Genomic DNA, 14,326 nt, shown 5'->3' with positions numbered 1-14,326 from the left:
GGCATAGGTATACAATATTTGGATCATACAGAATTATATCTAAGACCTACAAAATCAGGTTTTAGACATTTAAATAAATTTGCAATGAACCTATTTGACATCACTTAAGATAGATTCTCAGTCTGAACAGGCTTCCTCCATCATCACTGGGAAGTCTGTAAATAACAAATATCAAATGTTTCTGGAGGTTCAGTATTGTCCCCACTTACCATTTTCAAGAGGTGCATCCTCAGGCAGATCCACATCAAGCATAAGGTCATCATCCTCAAGGTCACATGATTCAAGATTGTTCAGAATATCCTGTGAATAAAAGCAGTAAAAAATGCTATAACCTAGCTTAAGGATGTATGTAATCATTAATTCCAAAAATATGACTAAATGATAATCTGAATCCACTCAATGTTTGTCTTGTAATAGATTTTAGAAATAAAATTACTTAAATAAAAGATTCAACTGGTTTACCTGATCAAGCTATTTGTAACATCCTTCTCTGTCTTCCATCCCGCCAGATTTTTTTATTTTGAAAAATGTACACAGTGCTCACTAGCTGCAAGATATTGTTGTAAGCACTTTATAAAATTAAATATTTATTTAACCTTCAATATAACCCTATGGTTTCATGACTAATGCAATTCCCATATTATATGTGATGAAATTAATGCAGAGAGCCTAAATACCTGGCAAAAATAGGATATGAACACAAGCAGTCTACCTCCTGAGTCCATGTATTTAACAACTTCCCTGATAACATAACATGAATAATCAAAAATAGTAAAGAATCTCCTAAATCTATTCATGTTTAGTGTGGGAGGTTGTGTTTTACTATCTCTAGGGATTGAACAATTTATGTAAAAATAACCAAAAAAAGCCTTTAACAGTGTGATTATTCTATTCCTTTTTTGTGCCAAACCTACCTACTACTACTACTATCTTCAGCACCACTACCACCTCCTTGGTTTGTTTGCCTTAAATTCATTCTTCTTCTATAACAGGACTGGAGTAGTCAAATTGGTATAAGCAACCCCTCCTGTGTTCTATTTGCAACCTTACTAGCTATCATCTATCCTTAGAAAAGTAAAGTTTTGCTTTCAAAGACTTGTTCTAAAGTCTAACCAAATAAATAAAACCTAAGTTTACGGTAACAAACTCAGTTTGACTTATATAGCCTACTACTGGATCCTTCCAATTCAAGAACTGATTCAATACTACAAGACCTTTCTTTAATATGTATATATAAGAAGGTCACAAATCCAAAAATCTATGACTTAGAGATTATAGCCTTGAAAACTTCTTATAGAAAGGGGAAATATCTACTCTATAACAGATAATATGAATAAAATTAGAATTATTCTTTATGTCGAGTATTCCATTCAAATCTTTTCTTTTTGTGTTGCTAGGCCTTCCTTCCAGGATCCACTGAAAACTAAAAGTAAGTGGAATAATTGTAATTATTTTTTTAAAAAACCTGCATAATTATCTAATCTTGGCACAAGAAAGGTATTACATAGCACCTCTTTTGATCATGAAAGATTTGCTATCCTCAATAGTCTTCTTAAAAATTGAGAAAAAAGATGAACATGAAAAATTTGGCAAAGACCATGACAGTCCACAAAATATAAAATAAATGGTCAATAAATATGATATAGGAAAGAATGCTAACACCAATTTATCAGTATTCATCTATACTCCAGATAGGATTAGATTCATACAAACTTTCTGAAGGCCAATTTGTCAAAATTTAGCTAAAACCCTTTTTAAAAAGGCAAATTTTTCCTTTCTAAGAATTTATGACTTAGAACTAAACAAATGCAGAACATGTAATGTATAAGTATGGTTATTGCAGCATTGATCAGAATGGCAAAAAAGGAGAAACAGCCTAAATGCCCAACAACAGAAAAATGATTAAACAAAAAGTATGATATACTCAACAGAATATCATGTTATATTAAAAAGATAAAAATATATTTATGGACATGGAAAGATATTAGAGGAAAACAAGACACTGGGTTGTTTCTAATCTTTTGCTCTTAAAAATAGTATTTCAATAAATATTTATTTCAAAAGTAAATTGAAATAAATGAATCTGACTGCGTATCAAGTTGATAGGATAACACTCAGAGAAAAACTATTTCAAGTGGGGGAAAAAATCTTCAGTATGTTTTCAGTAACTACAAATATGGATGGTAATACGGTTAATATTCTGAGATGGTTGTGTATACATGGGTATAAATGAAAGAAGTTGTATTGATGTGTGTGGATTCTCACCTTAGGAAAAAATAAATTAAAATGTAAAAAATAATAAAATTAAATAAAAACTATGTTTTTTAACATAAGTAGAAGTATCAGTATGACAAGACGTTTTACTTCTTAAAAGAAAAAATAAATTTCTTCTGCTGAAAAAGCCTAGATGTCAATTGAAAAAAAAATTAGGTTTCTATTACTACATGTACAGAATTATCCATTTTACTAAAAAAAACATTTTATAATATGCATAGAAAAAAGCTGGAAGGAAATCAAACACTGGTTAACTCTCTATTTTAGGATTATGGGTATTTTCTTCTTATTTTGTTTAGAGTACCTGTATTTTCTCATTTTCTACAATAAGCATTATGATTTATGTAATTTTACCTCTCAAAATCATATCCTTTATAAAAACATTTGACTGTGTATGTGTGAGTATATATGAAACAAAATGATGCTGGGTGTCCCAGGCCAGATCTGACAACTAAGGACACAACGAAGAATCGAAGATACTAGAACCTCATTTTCTAAGTCCTGATCAGGGTTTGTTGAGACTCACCAATCAGCAAAAGGAGCACTGCTACCACTGCTCAAAAGGTGTTCAGCTTCTAATAACTAACTCTTCGTGCATTTTTCTGTAGATTTCATTTATAATAAAAGTTTTAAAGAGCAGTCCTAAGGAATGGAAATGAGCCTGTTCTAATGAATGTAAAAGTGAGGGAATAATATCATTTTGAAAAGTTACTAAAAAAACCCCAATGGAAAAGGAAGGGGAATGCAGTTAGCAATAGTTACAGAGAAGGAGGGAAAACAATCCATATTTATGCCTCAAGTAAACACTCATCAAAAAATCATTACATATGATGTTTCAGAAATTTATTCAGTAACATGGAAAGAAGCTCTATAAAATGAAGGTGGAGGGAGACGGACTACATATGTATGACTCCATCTCTAATGCTGAAAATACATTTAAATATTTGGATGACTATAAACCAAAGAATTGTTATAATTTCCCATTATGTGAGATAATATGTGCTTATGCTCTTCATATCTATTTTTTCTGTAATAAGGACATAGTACTTTTATAATAAGCAAAACGTCATGTTGGAAAAAGTCTACCTCCCTTGGCATCAACAGAGAAGTTCAAACCACACAAATCTAGCCTGTTTATAAGAACCCTCAACCCAGCCTATCCCCTAACCACAATAAAAACCAGAGCTACCTGTCCCTTCCACCTTCTGTACTGGTTTGGGTACCTGCCTTGCTCTCCTAGAAAATCTCATTATATGAGTAATAAATCTTTTCACACCCTCTTGTAACATGTGCAGCACCACTGGTCTTGACATCTGAACAAATGTGGCGGGAACAAATGTGCCTCTTCATGTGGTAACCATGAGACACATTTTCAATAATTCAATAGAGATAAAAATCAATATATGCAAGGCACAATTCTGGGCACAGGTTATACTCAAGTAAAAAGACAATCCCTAACTTTTTTGAGAGTTTAACTAAACTACTCCAAGATACTGCTGCATCAGCATCCATTTTGTGCGTCCAAGCAGCCTGCAAGGACCTTGAACTCAAACTAGCCCGTCCTATGAGTGCATGCCTAGATAACAGCCCTGGAGTCACAAGCAAATGGAAGTTCCTATTATGACTTCCCCAGCAGCTCTTGCAAGCAACAGTCTCCCCCACCTCCCAGAGCCTTCCCCTGTGCTGCCCTTGGATGAGACCCCCTAGTGGAGCTGGCCAAAACCCTGCTCTTTTTGTTTGGAATTTACCCACTCAGCCTTAGCCCAGGAACCCCAAACACTCCAGCCACAAACCCTAATAAAGGCACATGCCCCAGTCCTGCCAATCCCTCTGTCTGCACCTGTATTGCCCTTTCAGATATGTTATGTACTTCTCTATGTAGCCCCTCAAGGTATGCCATGTACTTCCTCTAAGATCTGTAATAAACTTCACCATTTCAATTTCCCTTGTGGTCTATTGTTAAACTGGAGTTTACAAACCAACACCCCTGAGCTCTATTTAACAAATGCTAATTTAAGAAAGTCACAACAACCCTCCCAGGCTATCTGTCTCCCACACACAGTTCCTTTACAGTAAAGTAATTGCTCAAATACCATGAGAGCGCATACATGGACATCTAAGTTTGGCAAGTCAGAGACAACCTAAAACAAAGCCAAGTCGGAGACAATGGAAAGAAAAAGTAAATGTGGCCTCCAGAACATGAAGAGAATACCTTTTGCATAAAGTACAAAGCATAACCTATTCCAGGTGTTGGCAAAACTTTTTAAAGGATGGGAAGTAAGTACTTTAGACTTTGCAGGCCTACAGACAAAATCAAGTATATGATGTAGGTACTAATCTAACCATTTAAAGAGTAACCACTTGGAATGTAGAAAACATACTTAGTTTGCAAGCTGTGAAAAAAACAGGTGGTTGGTCAGATTTGGCTTATAGGACATAGTTTGCTGACCTCCTCTATTCAAATAACTGCAAGCAGCTTGTTAACACTGAATGTGTTCCCCTCCCCCACCAAGTTCATATACTGAAGCCCTAACCCCCAATATAAAAATATCAGGGGGCAGGGCCTTTAGGAGGTAATTAGGTTTAAACAAGGTCATGACAGTAAGGACCCCATGATGAGATTATGTCTTTATAAGAAGAGAAAGAGATCAGAGCACACTTTCTCTCCAGGCCACCTGAGGATACAGTGATAAGACAGCTGTCTGCAAGACAGAAAGAGGGCCCTACCAGGAAATGAATCAGCCAACACCTTGTTCTTAGACTTCCAGCCTCCAGAACTGTGAGAAATAAATGTCTATTGTTTAAGCCACTCAGTTTATGTATTTTGTTACAGTAGCCCAAGCTAAGACAATACTCAAACAGTGTATAAGGGGAAAGTAGATCTATATCATGAACAACTATTTGGCCATATTAGAGTTTGGACTTTATTTCAATGACAAGGGGTATGACTGAGGAGTTTCAAGAAGTGACAAATTCAGATTTGCATTAAGGAAATTGTACTCTGACTGCAGTGTAGAGAATAAACTTAAGTGGGAAACAAAAACCAGTTTTGTGGCTGTTGCAGAAATCATATGACATGTGATGGTGGCCTGATATCAATCAATGTCAGTGAGAATGAAGACTAAGCAGTCATAAGACATAATGAGAAGTTAGGCTCTATAGAATCAAAGTTAACTGAGAAATAAGAAGGGAGCCATGAATGACTCCGTGATTCCTGCCTTGAGAAACAGATGGATGATTCCTACCCACCAAAATAAAGTATAAAAAAGGAAGACCAGATCTGGTAGGAGATGAAAGAATTAATACCTACTTTTAAAACCTGATAATTTTGACATGCTTACTGCATCTTCAGGAAGACATGTCCAGCAGATAACTGAATATAGAGGGGTGTGGGGGTTGGCAAAGAGATTTGTGGTGTGAGGAGTCACCACCATAGAGAAGATAACTGAAAGATATTCAATAGTGAGTTTGACAAGAGAAACAGTGCAGAGTCAGAAGACTGAACTCTATTTTATGTCTTAGACAATCTTTCCCCTATTCATATTTACAGGTCTATGTTTCTCTAATACCAGATTTTGAGAATTATACCAGAGATATGATAAGACCTTTCAGTAAGTGTCCAGAAAAAGAGAGAAGGAAAACAATCTAATACAGTTTTTTCTTCACTAGTCATCTGCACAGTCTAAGAACTGGATTATTATATATAAAAAAAAAGGAAGCCATGCAGCATGGGAATTGGTTAACATGGGAAAGACTTTCTGTTCCATGTCTGTTGTGGCAGGCTTTCTAACTGGCAAGCCTATACTTGTTGGGAGCCAACATCCACATTCACCTGTTTTAACTGGGAGATCATCTAGCACAACCATTATATGCGCATATGATAATGTAAACTTAAATCTCACTGGCTTCCAGAGTCTTCCACAAGCCTCACTGGAATTAAAACTCTGCAGACACATTAGTAGAATTGCCACAGAGCTCCCTTGGCCACTGAGAATGTTTTCTATTTAAATAGAGTGAACTACAGGATGTTGGGCCAGTGTTTCCTTCAACAACTTTCTTTCACTAATAAACTGGAGAAAGCCTAAATGTTTTTGACTAATAAATGGCACAATCACTAGTTTTAATTATCATGTAGTAAAATTCATTTTTTCTTTTCATATAGTTTATGAATTTTAAAACACACATTAAGTTGTGTAAACAACAACACAATCAGGACACAGAAGTTTCTTCACTCAAAAACACTCCATTGTACTATCCAGTTATAGTCACACCCTCCACCCACCCACAACCCCTGACAATGTTCTGTTGTCCATCGCCATCGCTTTACCTTTAAGAATGTCATATAAATGGAATCATATAGTATGTCACCCATTGCATGGATATATTACAGTTTATGTACACATTTACTCACTGACAGACATTTTGGTTTTTCCGGTTTTTAGCTACTTTAAATAAAGCTACTATGAGCATTCATGTACAGGTTTTTGTGTGAATATAACCTTTCATTTCTCTAGGACAAATACCTAGGAGTGAGATTGCTAGGTGATGTAGTGAGTACATGTTTAATTTTATAAGAAACTGCTAAACCATTTCCTGGAGTTGCTTTATAGTTTGCATTCCAATCATCAATGAGCCTGGGTTTTCTATGTCCCTCCCCAGCTTGACTGTAGACTTGAAGATAGCAGACCTTAATCCCAATTTGGGACCCTGGTCTCTGGTTCCAAAGAGTGCAGTGGAGACCTTATTCACAAACTGTGTTTGTCTGCCCTAATCTGTCTGGGTTACTTGAATGACTGATACAAAGATCTTGTCTTTGTTTTGCCTAACTTGGAATCCATCAGGCCAGAAAAGCATCAGGCATTGCTCAAATATACTTTAAAGCAAACAAATAATCCACAATCACCGTGGGCCAAAATATGACAGCTGAGACATATGCTGAGAAATTGAGAGAAAAGGCTGAGAGAGAGCTTTTAGGAAAATTAAGTAATTCGAAAGTGCCATGTATACTGAGGAATTCAGAAAGCCACAAAAATGACTGGGGCAGATTGCATTCTGAGTAAAGACCTTAATTCAACTCTGGCTGATTTCTAGGCTCAGAAGACAGCAAGTGAAGGCTAAGGTAGAGTGTAAATGGTAAGGCTAAGCATTGAAGGAGAACCCCAACACAGCAAATATGCAAAGACAATGAGAGGTTTTCTTTAAATTTTGACTTTGAGATTTTTATAATTCTCCTTTTTATTTCTTTGTTCTTTCTCAGCCTGCCTCTCTCCTTCTTTTTCTCCCCTTCCTCCCTCTTTCTCTCACTCTCCTCTCTCTTTTTTTCTTTTTCTTTCTTTTTTTTTGGCTTCTGGCATTCAAGGAAATCTCTGCATAAAATACTACATACACACATAAAGTAACTCTGCCTTCATAAACCACACACGATAAGAAGACTTACAAAAGTATTTTAGAAAGGTCACTAAAAAGCAAACAGCTGTAGCATATAGCAATTAACAAAAACAAACCCTAAGAACAGTGAACATGATTTCCAGTGTTGCCACATTAAAATATTCAAAACGTCCAGTTTTCAACAAAAACTTAGGAGCATGCAAAGACAATATCACCCATTCACAGAAAAAAAATATTAACAGAAATGAACCCTGAGGAAGCCCAAGCATTGAACTTAATAGACAAAGACTTTAAATCAACTGTGTTAAATGTGCTCAAAGAGCTAAAGAAAACCACAGGCAAAGGATATCTAACAACGTACAGAATATCAGTGAAGAGTAGAACATAAAGGGGAAGGAAAAAAAGAAATTCTGGAGGTGAAAGTGTAACAACTTAAATGAAACTCACTAAACCTCTGGATATATATCCAAAATAATTGAAAGCACGATCTCAAAGAAATATTTACACATGCATATTCACTGCAGTATTATTCACAAGTCATGAGGTAAAAACAATCTAAATGTCCATCAACAGATGAATAAATAAATAAAATGTGGTATATCCATATAATGGAATATCACTCAGCCTTAAAGAAGAAAAGCCTGTCACAGTCAACAAAATGGATGAACCTTGAGGACATTATGCTAAATGAAAAAGGACAGTCAAATACCGTATGAGTGAACTTAAATAAAGTACCTAGAGTAATGAAACTCAAAGTACAATAGTGGCGGCTGGGGATAGAGGGAAAAGAATTTTGTTTTTGAATATAGTTTCGGTTATGCATGATAAAAAAAAAGTAGTAGAGATCTGTTATACAAAATATGGACATAATGCTACTAAACTGTATACTTTAAAATAGCTAAAATGGTAAATTTTATGTAATTTTTTTACCACAATTTAAAATTTAGAAAGAACAATTAACTGAAAATTCTTAAGAAATGAGGGATTATACAGTTGTAACTTACATTTATTTCATACCTACTTGATTCTAGGTACTATAGTAAGCATGCCTATTACTTCATTTGGTTTTCATGGGAAAAACAATCACTAGAGAATTTCAATAGCAGATTTCAGCATGGAGAAGAAAGAATCAGCAAAGCTGGAGATTGGTCAGTTTCAATTATTCAGGCTGATTAAAAAAATGAAGAAAAATAAAAAGCTCAAGAAACTTCTAGGATACAGTAACACATTCCAACATATGTATGATGAGAACTTCAAGAGGAAGAGAGAATGAAAATGAAGAAGAATATATGAAAAAATGATGGCTAAGAACTTCTCAAATTTAAAAAAAAAACATGAATTGACACACTGAAGTGGCAAAATGAATTACAAAAAGGATAAATGCAGATAGCCACACCAAGACACATTATTTTCAAATTGTCAGAAGCCAAATCAAAGTGAAAATACTTTAAGCAGCAAGAGAGAAGCAAGGTATTATTACATGCAAAGGATCCGCGGTAAGATTCATAGCCAATTTCTCATCACAAAGCATGAGGCCAGAGGCTGTGGGATGGCATAAAGTGCTGAAAGAAAAAATTCAACGAAGAATTCAATGTCTAGCAGAACTATCCTTCAAAAATAAAGGAGAAATTAAAAAATAACAAGATTAAAAACAAATAAAAAAAACAAAGCATTTGTAACTAGTAAGTCTGCCTTATTAAAAAATGCTAAGGGGAATCCTTCAGGCAGAAATAAATGAACAACAGAAAAAAACTTTAAACCACCCCCACCAAAAAAAAAAAAACCCTCCAGAGCTACTTGATAATAATAAAACCTAGTATAATTGTACTTTTGGTTTATAACTGCTTTTTTATTCCTACATGATTTAAAAGACAAATACATAATATAAAAAAGTATAAATCCATGCTAATGAGCATATAAGGTATTAAGATATAATTTATATGACAATAACATAAAGGGAACACAATTGCATAGAAGCAGAGTTTTTGTATCCTATTGAAGCTAAGCTGGTATTAATTCAAACCAGGCTGATATAAATTTAGGATTTTCAGTGTAATTCCCAGATAACCAAAAATAAAATATTTTAGATATACATAAAAAGGAGATTAGAAGAGAATCAAAATGGTACACTACAAATAAAATGGATTAAACACAAAAGAGCAATTATTGAGAAAATGAGAAATAAGAAAGGTATGAAACATACAGAAAACAAACAGTAAAATGACATAACTAAGTCATTCCTTATCACTGTAAACATAAATGGATAGTAACGAAAAGACAGAGTGGCTACTCTAGTATTAAACAAAATACTTTAGTCAAAAACTATTACAAGAGACAAAGAATATTATGTACTGATAAGAAGTGAATTAGGAAGATATAACAATTATAGATACACATGCACCAATTAACAGAGCAAGATACACAAAGCAAACACTGGCAAATTTGAAGGGAGAAATAGAATTCTGTGACAACATATAAAAAGTCAATACCACATTTTCAATAATAGATAGAACACTGGACAGATCATTATGAAAATAGAGAACTTGAACAATACTATAAATCAACTTGACCTGAAAGATATATAGATATATAATGAAAATTCATTAAACAAAAGCAGAATACACATTTTTCTTATGTGCACATGGAATATTATTCAAGCTATACTATATGTTATTCACAGAAAGATTCTCAATAATTTTAAAAAGAGAAAAATCATAGGAAGAACCTTCTTGGTCTAAACGTAATGAAATTATAAATCATAACAGAAAGAAATCTGGAAAATTCACATATGTGGAAATTGAACAACATATTCTTAAACAACCAATAAATCAAAGGAACAAATCACAAGAGAAATTAGAAAACTTAAAAAAAAAACCACAACATACCAAAACTTATACAATGTAGCAAAAGCAGTGCTCAGGTAAAATTTGTAACAGCATATGCCTATGTTAAAAGAGAAGAAAAATCTAAAAATCAATAACCTAACTTTACAGCTTATGTATCTAGACCAATAACAGCTTCTCCAAAGCTAGAAGAAAAGAAATAATAAAGATTTGTGCAGAAAAAAATAGAATATAGAAAAAGAGAGTAAAGCAATTTGGTTTTTCAAAAAGCCAAAAGTTGGTTATTTAAAAGAATAAAACTGACAAACCTTTAGCTATACTGACAAAGAAACACACACATACACACAAACACACAAGTAACTAAAATCATAGGGGAAACAGGGGACATTACTACCAACCTTACTGAGAAAAAAGATTTTAAGAGAATACTATGAACAACAGTACACAAATTAATTAAGATAAATGGACAAATTTCTAGAAGCATAAAAATAACCAAAATAACAAAAAAAAGTACAGAAAATCTTAACCAATAACAAGAGCCACAATCAATCAGTAATCAAGTATCTCTCAATAAAAACTACTAAATCAGATGATTTACCTGGTGAGTTCTATCAAACATTTATGAAAGAATTTAACACCAGTTTTTTACAAACTCATCAAAAAAAGAAGATGAAGAAGGAAGCAGGAAGCAGGAGGGCAGGAGGGAAGGAGGGAAGGAGGGAAGGAGGGAAGGAAGGAGGGAAAGAAGGAAGGTAAGCAGAAGGAAGCGCGAAGGAAGGAAAGAATGGAAGGAAGGAAGAAGAAGAAGAAGGGAAGGAAGGAAGGAAGGAAGGAAGGAAGGAAGGAAGGAAGGAAGGAAGGAAGAAAAGAGGAAAAAGAACACTTCCTAACTTATTCTGTAAGCCCAGAATTACCCTGATAAGAAAGCCAGACAAAAACCTACAAAACTAAGACCAATATCCTTATGAACACAAATGTAAAAACACCAATAAATACAAGTAAACTCAATCAATCAGCATATCAAAAGAATTACATACCAAAAAAAAAGTGGGACTTATCCCAAGAATGCAAGAGTAGTTCAACATATGAAAATCAATCAATGGAATACACCACTTTAAGAAAAAAAAAAAAACACACATCATGTCGACTGATACAGAAAAAGCATGAGATAAAACTGAACAACCTTTCACAATAAAAATACTGACAAAACTAGGAATAGAATGGAACTTTCTAAACATGATAAAGGGCATTTATGGAAAACCCACACCTAACATATTCAATAGTGAAGGAAGTTTTTCCCTAAACCAGGAACAAAACAAATATGTATTCTTTCATCATTGCTATTCAAAAAAGTACTAAAAGTTCTAGCAGAATAATTGCACAAGAAATTGAAATAAAAGGCAACTGAATAGGAAAGTAAAACTCTATCTTTTCACAGATGACATGATCCTAGAGAGAGAAAAAATCCTGAGGAATCCACAAAAGAACTACTAGGGCTAATAATAAATTCAGCAGAGTTGAAGGGTAAAATACCAACACACAAAAATCAGCTGGTTTTTGTTCTATATGCCAAAGAAACAATCCAAAAAGAAAAAGAAGAAAACTATTCTATTTACAATAGCATTCAAAAGAATAAAATACAGATGACCCTTGAACAACACGGGCTTAAACTGTGTGAGTCCACCTATACGTGGGTTTTAAAAATCTGTAAGTGGACCCACACAGTTCATATCCATGTTGTTCATGAGTCAACTGTAATTTTGATCTGCAGTTAGGAATCTGTATATGCAGAGGGCTGACTTAATTTTTACATGGATTTTGGACTGTGAGGGTGGTTGACACCCTTAACCCCCATGTTGTTCAAGGGTCAACTGTACCTAGAATAAATTTAACCAAGGAGGTAAAAGAATTATATGCTGAAAACTACAAAACATTGCTGAAACTAAAGAAGACCTAACTAAATAAAAATACATTTTGTGTTTGTAGATTGGAAGAATTAATAATATTAAGATGACTACTATCCAAAATGGTCTATATTTTCAATGCAATCTTTTTCAAAATTTGAATGGCCTTCGTTGCAGAAACCAAAAAGTTGATCCTAAAATTCTCATGGAAGGGTAAGGGGCTCCAAATATCAAAAACGGTTTTGAAAAAGAACAAGAAATTTGGAAGAACTCACACTTCTTGATTTTAAAACTTACCCTTGCAGTCAAGTATTCAAAACCACAGATTACTAAACTAATTAAAATAATGTGCTACTGGCAAAAGGACAGATACACTAATCAATAAATCACAATTGAGAGAATAGAAATAAATGTATACATCTATGGCTAACTGATTTTTTTTTCCAAGGGTGCCAATATTCATTCAATAAGAAAAGAATTGTCTCTTCAAGCACTGAGAGGTGGATATCCACATGCAAAAGAATGAAGTTGGACCCTTACTTCACACTATATACAAAAACGTGACCTAAACATGAGAACTAAAACCATAAAACTTTTATAAGATAACATAGGGGTAAATCTTTGTGACTGGTAATGAAAGAAATTTATTTTCTTTCATTACCAAATCAATGAAAGAAAATAAATCAGACATCAAAATTAAAAACTTCATATCGAAGGATATTATCAATAAAGTGAAAGGACAACCACAGAATGGGAGAAAATATTTGCAATTTATATATATCTGATAAGAGTCTATTATCCAGAATATATAAAATCATAAACTACCAATAAAAAAATGTGCAAAGGACTTGAATAGACATTTCTCTGAAAAAGATATACAAATAGTCAACAAGCATATGAAAAGATGCTTAACATTATTGTTTATCTGGGAAATGTAAATCAGAACTACAATAAAATAGCACTTAGCATCCAGTAGAATGGCTATTAAAAAAAAAAAACCATAAACCAGAAAACCATAAATGTTGTCAACGATGTAAAGAAACTAGAAGCCTTATATGTTGCTGGTGAGAATATAAAATGATTCAGCTGCTATGGAAAACAGTTTGGTGGTTCCTCAAAAAGTTAAACACAGAATTACCACCTAACTCAGCAATTTCACTCCAAGGTATATCCTCCTCAAAAGTTTAAATCAGGTACACAAATAAATGCATAAACACGCATGTTCATAGCAGCACTATCCACAATAGCCAAAAGGAAGACAATGGATGAATGGAATGTATATTGATAAAATATCGTTCAGTTTTAAACAGGAAAGAACTACCAAATACATAATCCAATATGGATAAACCTCAAAATCATTATAAGTAAAAGAAGCCAGACACAAAGATCACATATCTGTAAGATTTCATTCATATGAACTATCCAAAATAGGTAAATCCATACAAAAATCAAATTGGTGGTTTCCAGAAGCTGGAGAGGGGTGGAAGGGGAGTAACTACTTAATAGGTATGAGATTTACTTTGGGGTGATGAAAATGTTTTGCATCTAGGCAGAGGTAGTGTTGTACAATATTGCAAATGTACTTAATGCCACTGAAATGTTAACTTTAAAATGGTTAATTTTATGTTATATGAATTTCACCCTCTCCTCGAAAGAGAGCTTTTGAAAAAAATTGCTCAAATATCTTAGAAAATTACTTGCACATTTAACCTTTGATCCACTAACACAATTCTATGTATCCATCCCCCAAATACAAAAAGACAAGAATATTTACCAATGAATTATTTATAATAGCAAAAGCATAATGAATATGCTTAGACACTGAGGGAGGTAAATATATATATATATATGTATATATATATATATATATACACACACATACACACATACATACATACACACACATTTGCTTACTTT

The 14,326-nt window shown here is 33.6% G+C and overlaps 1 protein-coding gene across 14 annotated transcripts in view; it reads right to left on the bottom strand.

Moving 5' to 3' along the window:
* CCSER2 (coiled-coil serine rich protein 2) overlaps positions 1 to 14,326 on the bottom strand; it is a 169,624-nt gene that overhangs the window by 91,401 nt on the left and 63,897 nt on the right. For all 14 annotated transcript variants that reach the window (XR_005654806.1, XR_005654805.1, XM_039872272.1 and 11 more), the window contains one exon: positions 210 to 300. Coding sequence is in view for 12 of the 14 variants with exons in the window: in XM_039872272.1 (XP_039728206.1) it covers positions 210 to 300 (91 nt within the window). In the remaining 2 variants the exon portion in view is untranslated. The remainder of the gene's footprint in view (positions 1 to 209; positions 301 to 14,326) is intronic.

The sequence above is a fragment of the Pteropus medius genome, unplaced genomic scaffold, assembly GCF_902729225.1.
Source record: "Pteropus medius unplaced genomic scaffold, Ma_sr-lr_union100, whole genome shotgun sequence".
Taxonomy (NCBI): Eukaryota; Metazoa; Chordata; class Mammalia; order Chiroptera; family Pteropodidae; genus Pteropus; species Pteropus medius.
Note: the sequence above shows the minus strand (reverse complement) of the source record. Positions and strands in the feature narration are given on the sequence as shown.